Source organism: Cannabis sativa, chromosome X, assembly GCF_029168945.1.
Source record: "Cannabis sativa cultivar Pink pepper isolate KNU-18-1 chromosome X, ASM2916894v1, whole genome shotgun sequence".
In the NCBI taxonomy this organism is placed as follows: domain Eukaryota; kingdom Viridiplantae; phylum Streptophyta; class Magnoliopsida; order Rosales; family Cannabaceae; genus Cannabis; species Cannabis sativa.
Window position 1 is genome coordinate 50,663,134 of NC_083610.1, and position 12,407 is coordinate 50,675,540.

At 40.6% G+C, this 12,407-nt stretch overlaps 1 protein-coding gene across 1 annotated transcript; it reads left to right on the forward strand.

The window, feature by feature from the left end:
* The first annotated feature begins 9,970 nt into the window (after window positions 1-9,970).
* On the forward strand, window positions 9,971-11,749 carry LOC133032269 (uncharacterized). Its single transcript, XM_061106148.1, has 4 exons — window positions 9,971-10,174; window positions 10,228-10,787; window positions 10,900-11,374; window positions 11,483-11,749. Exons 1-4 carry the CDS (start codon window positions 9,971-9,973, stop codon window positions 11,747-11,749), a joined length of 1,506 nt encoding a protein of 501 aa, XP_060962131.1.
* The last annotated feature ends 658 nt before the right edge of the window (window positions 11,750-12,407 follow it).

Sequence of the window (12,407 nt, forward strand, 5' to 3'; positions counted from 1 at the left end):
CATGCCATATTGAAGGCGCAGGTAATGTGAGCTTTAAAATGTATGATGGTATTGTAAGAACTCTTAGAGGGGTAAGATTTGTGCCTAACTTAGCAAGAAATTCAATTGGTATAAGTATGCTAGATGACCTTGGTGTTGTGAGTAAGATTGAGACAGGTACCATGAAACTAAGCAAAGGTTCAATGACCATAATGAAAGGCTACAAGGAAGGAGGTCTATACTACCTAAAGGGAGAACCAGTTTCACATTGTCACAACACAACAACAGAAACTCCTGAAGATTCTAAGGCAATCTTATGGCATAGAAAGCTTGGGCACATAAGTGAGAAAGGTTTGCAAATTATGAGTGAATAAAATTTTTTATGCAAAGATAAAGTAAGTAAAGTTGGTTTTTGTGAGCATTGCATATTGGGTAAGTATCATAGGCTTAAATTTAAAATAGGGACACATAATTCTAAAGAAATTTTAGAATATATACATGCTGATTTATGGGATCCAGAAAATACAGCTACACATGGGGGGAGTAGTTATTTTCTATCCATTGTGGATGAATACTCTAGGAATGTATGTGTTTTTCTTTTGAAACATAAAAATGATGCCTTTGCTAAATTTCAAGAATGGAAAATTTCAATAGAAAATTTGACTAACAAAATAGTTAAGACTCTTAGGATCGATAACAGTCTAGAGTTCTGCAACGATTTGTTTAACATGTATTGCAGGAATAATGGCATCCAAAGGCATAGGACTGTAAAACTAACCCCACCACAAAACGGAGTAGCTGAGAGGATGAACAAGACTATTTTAAATAAAGCCAAGTGCATACTATTACAAGCAGGGTTAGCTACTGGATTTTTGGGGGAGGCAGTTCTCACAGCAGCTTATTTGATAAACCGAAGTCCATCAAGTGCTGTGGAGTTAAAGACCCCTGAAGAGAGGTGGTCTGGCAAACCACCTGATTTATCCCACTTAAAAGTTTTTGGGTGTGCAGCATATGCACACCAAGGTGGTGAAAATATAAAGCCTAGAGCTCTAAAGTGTGTATTTTTGAGATATCCTGAAGGAACAAAAGGGTACAGACTTTGGGTAAGAGAAAAAGGTTTTAAAACTATTAATAGTAGAGATGTAATATTTGATGAAAATATTTTTCTATGCATTGCTACTAACCCAAATGTTTTAGGTTCTTGCCCTAGTACTAACCATGCAGGTAACTCAATCAACTTTGATCTAAGACCTACTACTCCAAGTGATGAACTAGGAAAGAATACTGTTCATGAGGAACTGGGAGAAAACACTGTTCAGGAAGAACAAGGAGAGAACACTGTTCAGGTGGAACAGGGAGAGAACACTGTTCAGGTGGAACAGGAAAAGAACACTGTTCAGGTGGAACAGGGAGAGAATACTATTCAAGTGGAACAGGGAGAAATCATTATTTAGTTGGAACAAGGAAACCTGAGGGAAGGTCAGGAAGAGGACTTAGAGGACTACCAATTGACTAAAGACACAGCTAAAAGAGCACCTAGATAGAATCCCAAGTATAGCTTCAACATTTGGAATGAGGACATTGCCTATGAACTGTTAAGTGCTGTGCAAGGATAGAAGAACAAACCAGAAAGTTCTGGAGAAGCTATGAAGTGCAAGAATGCTAAGAAGTGGAACTGTGCTATACATGAAGAGACAGCCTCTTTGAGTAAAGAGAAGACTTGGGGTTGTGTTCCAAAACCCAAGGAAAAGAGTGTTGTGAAACATATGTGGCCTTTCAGATAAAAAGAAAAATGCACTAAGATAAATAAAGAGTTAGAGGATATGAGTCAGATCCTCAACTCTAATGGGATTGGTTCAAAGATGTATTTCATGTTGAGTACCATACCAGATACAACATATACTATAGTTGTTGTTAGCAAGTATATGGTAATGACTGGGAAAGTACATTGGTTGACTATAAAATTGATTTTAAGGTACTTAAAGAAGACAATAGGTGTTAAACATGCATTTAGAAAGTCACAAAACCAAATGGAAGGGTTTTGTGACTCGATCTATGTAAGGGAGAAAAATAAGGTGACACAAGAAGGTGTCACAAACATGAAGACCAAGGTGTTTACCCTAGCTAAGTTCAAACTAAACTTGCTAGCGATAAGCAAAAGGTACTGACCCTTGTGGTCATTCAAGCCCTCATAACATTATCAACTATCCTTGGGTACGTAAGAGAATTTGGGTGGAATATGTTGGTACAGATTCACTTATATACCTTAAAGTTTTATAACACTACTCACAGGGTTCCAAAATGACAGCTTACAAAATTACAACTTTACCCATATTTTCAAATACAACAAAGATCAAGACTAAAGAAGATAAAATTAGTTACAACTGAAATAGTTACAAAACAATTACAAATATTACACTAGGCCTCTGCCGTAGATCATAATCACATATCAGATCTATAAAAGGATACTTTCTCTCATTTTTGAGTGAATAAGTGAGACAAACAGAAGAGAACAACACAGAGAACACAAGGCCAGTTTGAGAGAGCTCCTCCAAGAGTGTTGTTGGTGTGTTCATGTAAAAGAAAAAAAAGAGTTTTGTTATATCAAAAGAGAGGAAAAACAGAGAGAAATCAAAAGTTGTAAATCAAAGATTGTAACTTGTTGATGATTAATGGATTCAAGCTTTGAAGGCTTGACAGAGACGTAGCCGGCTGTTTTGGGCGAATTCCGAGATCAAATTGGTGTCTCCATCTTTATTATTTCTGCTTGTATTACTCACCTTAATCTCTATATTGTTTATATTTGTATTTGTGTGTGTTTTGTGTTCTTGCTATTTTTGGGTTATGTGTGTTGATATTCGGCTAAGGGGTTGTGGGAATTTCTAAGTTATTGTTTTCGGGAAGAAGTGAGAAGAGCAAGAAGATCTTGTTTCAGGTAGAAGCTATAAGGAAAATAAGAAGAGAAAAGAAAACATAAAAACCCTAGAAACCCTACCCGTGTTCAGTAAAAGGAGAAGATAAGAGAACCCATTAGAACAATATAACCCTAGCTGCCACTAGAGTGAGAAGAAGAAGAGAGCTTGAAGAAACCCTAATACTAGATGCGGCTGTAAAGAAGAAGAAGTGAAAGTGTTAGTGTCATTATTTTGTGACAGTGTATGTTCTGTTCAATGTCTAGTCGTGTCTGGAATTTTAGACTGTTATATCTGCACTAACGTTTGTTTACGAGAGTCTTTTTAAGTGTTAGTTAGTGCCACCTGGACTTATCGTTGTGGTCATATATATAATCGCTCGTTAGTAAAGTGGTTATCCATTAATCATTCAGACAGTTATTTCGGTTGTTTTTAGAGAGATAGTCGTATCTTGTTTCTTGTGATTGTGATTACAGGTTAGATCTTGAAGCTTGAGAGGGTTCGTCAATGGCGGAATGATCTGAATCTGGAATCGTTGAGTTCAAACTGAAGGGATTTCAGTGTCATCTTCATCATCAGATCTGAAGGGATTTCAGATTGAAGACATGTTGAAGAGGAGCTCGATTCTTTGCACAAGGATTGTGCATTGACAATCAGTGTTCTTGATTGTCGTTGGTAATTCATTACTATTTGCTGAAAAGGTTGTATTTGATTCCTTTAGAGAGAATTGGTAATTGTAATATGAACCTTTGATTGATAGTGGATGAATTTACCCTGGTTCGGGGAACCCAAGCACTAGTTGACTGAGATGTGTTCTCAGTGCAGATGAAGCTTGTAAATTGATGTGTGATTTACTGCTTAAAGCTTAATTCTTGTTCATAACTCATATCTTGAAATCGATCAATTTAAAGATGTACAACTTGGTAACTTGAATCAATAAAATCTACTAGTAGCACTTTCAATTGGTATCAGAGCTTGAAATTTTATAAAAATTTGTGTTAGATCCTACTGCTGTATGATTCTTGATTGTTGATTCTTGAATCATCCTTGACGGTCGATTCTGTTGCAACTAACTTCCTCTGAGTTCTCTCTCAAAGAACTACAGAACAATTGTGTTTCTGTTTATCACTTCTGTGTGCAGGATGGAAATGTTCAGAGAAGGAGGCTCCACCTCGAGACCTCCTATGCTGGAAGGAGCCAATTATCCATACTGGAAAACCAAGATGCGTGCTTTCTTGAGAGCTGTTGATGAAAGAGTATGGATGTCCATAGAAGAAGGGTGGTGGAAACCAACGATGATGGAGAATGAAATCGTCATACCCAAACCAATGAGTCAATGGACCACTGTTGAAATGGAAAGAGCAAATTTCAACTCAAAGGCTCTTCATGCCTTGTTCAACGCTGTCTCCACTAACCAGTTGAAGGTTATAGCCAATTGTGAAATTGCTAAGGAAGCTTGGGAGAAGCTAAAGATTAAGAACGAGGGAACTGATGCTGTCAAGAAATCAAGACTGCGTGCCTTGGCAAAGGCTTTCGAAAATCTCACCATGGAGGAGGATGAGTCTGTGGCTGAATTCCATGCAAAACTTTGTGACATTTCTAATGAATCATATGCTCTGGGGAAAACTTACTCTAACTCGAAACTGGTTCGAAAGGTGCTTGGTGTCCTCCCCAGAAGATTCATGTCCAAAGTTACCTCTATCGAAGAAATGAGAAACATTGAGGAACTCGATCTTGACGAGCTCATCGGATCATTACAAAACTATGAGCTATCACTGTCTAGGTGGAAGAAAACCAAGAAACAAAAGGAGATGGTGAAAGAAAAATCAGAGGTTGGGGTTGCACTTATTCACCAAGAAAACAAAAAACCTGTTCTGGAGGACTTAAATGGCATTACAGATGAAACTGTTGCCATGTTAACAAGAAACTATGCAAAGTTCTTGAAAAAGAACTACAGGAAGAATTCATCAGCTGACAAAGAAAATCTGCTCAAGAGAAACAAAGGAGTAAATTTCAAACCAGGACAAGCCTCAACTGATCAAAAGGGGCGAGGGATTAAGTGCAGAGAATGTGATGGATATGGTCACATTCAGGCTGAGTGTGCCAACACACTAAAAAAGAAAAAGGCCCTTGCAGCAACTTGGAGTGATAGTGATGAGGAAAAGAACTCCACAGCCAGTGAAGGATCAGATGAGGAGAAGCAGGTACTTGCATTCATGGCCCAAAGCTGTAATCCAGTTGAATCTGAAGATGATGCAGTCTCCACTTCATCAGAAGTAGACACCACAGGTCGTCAACATGCTTATGAAGAAATGTTTGCACAATGGGAGTACATGACTAAACAGATTCGTGCCCTAAAGAACTCCCTTGAGCAAGTGGAGACTGAAAAAGGAAAGTTAGAAGACTCTGTCAAAAATCTCAACCGACTTCTTGATGAAAAGGAGAATGAGATTTACAAACTCACAGCTGATCTAATCCGAACCAAGCAAGCGTTACAGCTTCATTCCCCTGCACTGCTGCCATCAATCAAACCCTACAGCTTCAGAAGCCCTATGGTGATCGAACTTCATTAGGATATAAGATGCTTTACAAGCAAGGAAATGAATTGTCTGTTGAGCATTCCTTACCCTCCAATGTCAATTCATCAAAGAAGGAAGATGGGTCTCCTGACACCTCAGTCACCATTAATGAATCTGACTCATCTGAGAGGAGACAGGTTCCAACTGGACCCACCAAACTCAAATTTGAAGGAAGGAGGACTGATGCTGACAACTTTCCACAGAATGACAATTTCATTCCTACATGTCATTTTTGTAATAGGAGAGGTCACATCCGTCCTAAGTGTTACAAATTGCAGAACTACTTGAAAGCCATGATCAATCGACCAAATAGTTTCCCTCCTCCAAATAAGTCACATGGACGCAAACCTCGTCGAGAATGGAAAATAAAGTCCAAACCAAATTCTGATGTTGGTTTGGTTGCAAAGCTATCTCTGTCTGCCTTTGTTGAAGGTCAGTGGTACTTCGACAGTGGATGTTCGCGTCACATGACTGGAAATAAGAAATTGCTAGTTAACTTCAAAGATGAAAAAGGAGGATCCGTCACTTTTGGGGATGGCAACAAAGGACGTATTGCCGGGAGAGGTGATGTAAATGTGAATGGAGCACTCACACGACAAATGTCTTATATGTGAGAGGACTCAAAGCAAATCTCATCGGCATCGGTCAATTGTGTGACGACAATCTCTCGTAAGTTTCACTAAAACTCAATGTTTAGTTTCATCCGATGGGTGTGTTGTCTTAACAGAAACGTAACCGTAGACCGGTGCTATGCCGTGTGCAATACCATAGTGTGCAACAGACCTTCTTGGACAAACCCGACTTATGGCACTACAGTCGGGACACTTGAACTACGGTAGATCTCCGAAGATTGGTGAAGCTTCAAGCTGTAAAGGGAATTCCTGACATGAAAGTTTCCAAGGAAAGAGTATGTGGTCCATGTCAGCTTGGAAAACAGCATAAGGCATCTCATCCCACAATTAATAGACTTCTCACCTCTCGTGTGCTGGAACTCATGCATGTTGACTTAATGGGGCCAATGCAGAATGAAAGTATCAGTGGGAAAAGATATGTAATGGTCTTGGTGGATGACTACTCTCGGTTTACCTGGGTTGAATTTCTTAGAGACAAGTCTGACACATTTGGATCATTCTCTGCCTTGATACTGAGATTGCAAACTGAGAAAGACTCCAAAGTTGGAAAAGTTTTTCGACTAAGAAGTGACCATGGAAAAGAGTTCGAAAATTCCATATTCTCAGAGTTCTGTAATGGCATGGGAATTCACCACGAGTTCTCAGCCCCAAAAACTCCTCAGCAGTATGGAGTTGTTGAACGAAAAAACAGAACACTACAGGAAATGGCTCGGGTCATGATGCAGGCCAAGGATATTTCAAAACGATTTTGGGCTGAAGCTGTCAATACTGCCTGTTACGTGTGCAATAGAGTTCATCTTCGCACTGGTACCTCTCAAACTGCCTATGAGCTATGGAAAGGAAGACCTCCTAACGTGGGCCACATGCATATCTTTGGATGTACGTGTTATGTCCTGAACGATCGGGATCACTTGACCAAGTTTGATCCCAGGAGTGATGAAGGAAAATTTTTGGGGTACTCCACCAACAGTCGGGCTTACAGAGTATTCAACAAACGGACTCTCACTGTAGTTGAATCAATGAATGTGAAATTTGATGATTTAGAAGGACATGAAGATGTGTGGATCGAAGATGACTCTCCTGTTCTCTCAGGCTCTAGACAAGTCCTCACTAGACAGTCTCAGGTGTACCCTGATACTTCTACAGAGTCTCTAAATACAGCATCAGGTATATCAGGTGACAATCAAGCCAGTGCCAGTGGTACAGGAAGAGAAAATGAAGTTGATAGTGCCATGACCAATGAACTCCAACAGGTCAAAGTTCATAAAAACGGGCCCCCATCCTGGGTTGAGAAAGCTCATCCTCAAGCCACTGTCATAGGAAATCCGAATGATACAGTGGTCACTAGACGTAAACTGCAGAATTTGTTAGCCTTTGCCTGCTATCTGTCACAGATTGAGCCCAAAAGTGTTCGAGATGCATTATTAGATGAGTTCTGGTTGGCTGCCATGCAGGATGAAATGGGAAATTTCAAGAGACTGGGTGTCTGGATAATGGTCCCTCGACTAGATGGTGCAAATGTTATAGGGACGAAATGGTTGTTTAAAAACAAGTCTGATGAATTTGGGACAGTGACTCGAAATAAAGCACGACTTGTGGCTCAAGGATATAGTCAGGTCGAAGGCATCGACTTTGATGAAACATTTGCACCCGTGGCTCGATTAGAATCCATTCGGCTACTTCTTATCATTGCATGTTTTTTGAAGATCAAACTCTTTCAAATGGACGTCAAGAGTGCCTTTCTCAATGGGGTAATTCAAGAGGAAGTCTATGTCAAACAACCACAGGGGTTTGAAGATCCGCATCATCCACACCATGTGTACAAGCTCAATAAAGCCTTATATGGACTGAAGCAGGCCCCACGTGCGTGGTATGATAGACTCACTTCATTTCTCATCTCTCATGGCTTCACTCGAGGTACCGAATAGCACTCTATTCATTAAACATATTGACAAAGGAATCTTTGTTGCCCAAATATATGTGGATGATATCATTTTTGGCTCAACTTGTGATACTGAAGTCCAAACATTTGTCACTTTAATGACTAATGAGTTTGAAATGAGTTTAATAGGTGACCTTACTTTCTTTCTAGGACTCCAAATCAAACAACTAGATCATGGTACATTGATTTCACAGTCTAAATATGTCAAGTCTATGTTAGATAAGTTTGGCTACTCTCAGGTCAAGCATGCACACACACCAATAGGCACCACGTCCAAATTGTCACGAGATGAGTCCGAGTGACCCCGTTGACCCCACTCTATACGTAAGTATGATAGGTGGCTTACCGTATCTCACAAAGAAGTCGCCCTGATATATCCTTTAGTGTAGGTTTATGTGCCAGGTATCAAGCCAATCCTAAACACTCTCATCTCTCTGCTGTCAAAAGAATTTTCAAATATCTAGCTGGGACGGTTAATTATGGTCTTTGGTATAGTTGTGACACGAACACCTCTTTGGTCGGATATAGTGACTCTGATTGGGCAGGATGTATAGATGATAGGAAAAGCACTTCAGGGGGTTGCTTTTACATTGGGAATAACCTTGTCTCGTGGTATAGCAAAAAACAGCAGTCCATCTCCCTTTCCACTGCAGAAGCAGAATATATTGCGACGAGTACCGTTGCACTCAATTGATATGGCTGAATAAAATGCTTACCGATTATGGGTATCCTCAACACACACTGACCATCTTTTGTGACAGTACAAGCGCCATCAACATCTCTAAAAACCCTGTGCAGCACTCCCGGACCAAACACATCGACATCAGGTATCACTTTATCCGAGAACTAGTTGAGTCAAATATGCTGTCAATATCTCATGTGCCCACAACAAATCAATTAGCAGATTTGTTCACTAAAGCTTTAGATACTCAAACTTTTACTCATTTAAGAACATGTATTGGTCTCTGTACCATCTAAACTGTTCTTAGTGTCATCTGATCAATCTATTTTGTCTATGAGCATGCATGTATGTCACAGTTCTTCAGAAATGGTTCTTCTATCCTTCCCCATCTACTATATACTACATTGATTGTTACTACACTTGAATCTTCCCCAGTCAAAAAGGCTACCTCTTCCAGATGCAATGGGAAGAGCTCTCATACACCAGGTTCTAATAAGTAGTATGCTCCTTCTATAATAGTTCTTGGTACTCAAAGAGGACGGCTACATCTCTGGAAGAGAGTGAAAGCCATGTCTGGGTACTAAAGCAAAAGCCAGAGTGATATATTAAAAAAAAAGGCTTCAAATAAAAAACAACAATACAAAAATCGTTATTTTCCAACTATCTGTTGGTTCTTAATTGAGAGAGTGGTCCAGCTGAATTTTACTCTTCTTGGACCACATGAGGTCACTGTTCACACACGAATGGAGATTCAATGTGTAGTGCTTTTGTCAGTATCATTGTCGATGGGGCAGGGGAATGATTTGTTGCTCTAGTTGTGTAGTTCGTGTGCTCTCAGACACTCTGTTCATTGATCAGCTGATATATATTTTTTTTTTTGCCTTAAAAGTTGAGTATCTTGAAGTTTTTTTGTTATTTTTCTGTTTTGTCTAAGTGTGGGCTAAATGCATATATTGGGGTATATTTGTCACAAGTCTGGGTTCTTTGATACACTTATTGCCTGATGACGTTGGTTTGTTTCGTTTATTGTGCCGTATGATGTGGTAGTAAATATTCAATTTGGGCGCGTACGGTTTATTTGGCAAAAATCAAATTTTAAAAAAAAATCATCATCATTTTTTTTGCCTGGTCAGTTGTGTCAGGGTCCCTATACTTAAGGCCTACGGTAAGTGATCAGTCTCACTTCTTCACTTTCCTCTCTGAAACCCTAAGCTCTGCTTCATCCAAATTCTTTTCTCTCTATCATGGAGAATATCACACCCATTGCAGTCACCCCTGTTGCTATGGTTGTTCCATCCATGGAGTCGACTGATGATCCTCCAGTGCCTCCTACTGTCGCGTCTGCATTACCTAATCCCTGTCGTGACATTGTCCTTTACCAGTCGGAGGCTGGTGGTTCTGCACCTTTCCCGAGTTCAGAGTCAACTCCGTCTCCTACCTCACCTTCGGTCAGTCAGAAACCTCGTACATTTCAAGGTAAGGCTCCTCCTATCTCTAAAAGGTTCGTCCTTCTCTTTCATCTCCTTCCCCACCTGTGTCCAAACGTGTCACTCGTTCTTCGTCGAGTCACCAATCTCCCTCAAAACCTATAGGCCCTCCTCGTCCTCCATCTAAGGTCTCTATTCCTACCCCAACCAGTGAACGTGTTCAACCCAAAAGAAAATCCTCTGCTGACACCACGTATCATCCCCCTGAAAAGAAATCCAAGAAAAAACCCACTCCAGTTGCCTCTACAGAGTCATCTCCCAAACGGTCGTCTAGAGGTTCTAAAAAGTCCAAACTTCCCAAAGTTCCTATATCAACTGTCGACCCTGCAACAGTACAATGCTTTGTTGATGCCTCTAAAGCCTCTGTCTATCAACGGTGGTTTGGTAGTCGTGAGCTTTGGTTCGAACAAGTGGTCATTTTAGATGATTTTCCTGAACTGCATGAGTTTTTAAAACTTAGGAAATGGGTCAACACGGTCACTAACTTGTCTGCTCCCCACCCCATATTAGTTCGAGAATTCTATGCCAATCTGGATAGAACTGTTATTGCTGAGGGTCATCCAATCCAGGGTGTGTGAGTGCCTTTGTTAGGGGTCATAGAGTTCCTTTTGGTCCTTCCACTATTGCTTCCTTATTGCAAGTTGAGTCTATCAGGAATCCAACATATGGGAAACACTTTAATCCAGATCAATCTTTGATGGGTCGAGTGCTAAGCGCGGGGATGACTATATTTGGGACAAACAGGAAATACTGGTTACTCACTTGACTCCATTCTATAGGGTTCTTCATCGAGTAGCCTTGTACAATTGGTTTCCTAATTCTCATTTGTCTGCTGTTACCCTTGAGATTGGCAAGTTCTTGTATGCTGTAGGCACTAATGTATCCATTGATCTGCCCTCGCTCATCTTTGACCGGGTACTGGAAGCATCTGAATCCACTGGCACTCGTAACAAGCTACCATTTCCAAGTTTCGTTCAACGGGTTCTCATGGATGCTCACCCTCCACTCACCACGCATGATTATCAAGTTCAGAATCCGATTCTCAGTAAGAGCTTTCTCTCGGTGGTCAACAGGAAGCCTTCTTCAACCACTCCCTCAGCAACCACAGTGAGTAAAGGCAAGTCTCCTATGTTCAAAGGGCTCTTGGATTCCAGCTGGCAGGTACAAATGTTTACTGAGTTTCAATCTTTTGCCAAACGCTATAAGAAGGATCAAAAGTGTCAGCTTGCCTTTGAGGACTAAATGTATCAAATGGTTTGCTCTATCAAGTCCACTCTTTTGCACCATTTTCCTGGGGATTCTCTGCCTGACATCTCTCTGCCTGAGTTTCATCGTGATTCGTTTGGCGCCTCATCAGACACATCTGGGAATAATGCACATATGCAGGGGGAGCCTTCAGCCTTGGATCCAGTCACTAGTTCAGCACAACCTGATCTAGATCCTCCAGCTGACACTGCAACACCCTTTGTGTCGACAGGACCACCTTCCCAGGGGGAGTCTGGCACAGCACAGGAACCTACAGATCATATTCAATGAAGGGGGAGATATATGTTTTGCTTGTGTAGTTGATTTGTTTATATTCCTAAAAACTTTTATATTTGGTTTATCAATATTTTCTGGTCTTTAGTTTTGTGTGTTAGTCATTGAACATAACCTGTCAAGGGGGAGAATGTTAGTGTCATTATTTTGTGACAGTGTATGTTCTGTTCAATTTCTAGTCGTGTCTGGAATTTTAGACTGTTATATCTGCACTAACGTTTGTTTACGAGAGTCTTTTTAAGTGTTAGTTAGTGCCACCTGGAAACTCGAGACCAGACTCCTCTTTAAAAGGACACGTGTATTCAGATTCCCAATGAAAGCTGAAATGTCCGTGAGAGACTTCTCGAAGTTTAGACCTCGCCCAGGATAAAACCAGCGAGATATTGCGGGTGCGACCTAATTCACACCGCATAACCATAATCCTCATCATGCAGGGTAGACCCAACTCGCATATGTCAGAACATGTGTGAGTGTCTCCCTCTATACCTCCGCGACGAGTATGGAGACCGATGCCCTATGAGGCAGTCTTGGTCCCAGCGACCCAACAGCCCTAACAGACCAATATAAGTTCGCATGTCCAGATGTTACCAGCTTCAACATGCCACCTGGACTTATCGTTGTGGTCATATATATAATCAGTTTCTGTTAGTAAAGT

What these genes read in the sequence shown, in the direction of transcription:
- LOC133032269 (XM_061106148.1), top strand. Translation starts at nt 9,971, where the DNA reads ATGGAGAATATCACACCCATTGCAGTCACCCCTGTTGCTATGGTTGTT. An exon ending in GGTCATCCAATCCAGGGTGT is followed by an intron (nt 10,788 to 10,899) that starts GTGAGTGCCTTT and finishes ACTTTAATCCAG; the next exon opens with ATCAATCTTTGATGGGTCGA. An exon ending in TCTTGGATTCCAGCTGGCAG is followed by an intron (nt 11,375 to 11,482) that starts GTACAAATGTTT and finishes TGCTCTATCAAG; the next exon opens with TCCACTCTTTTGCACCATTT.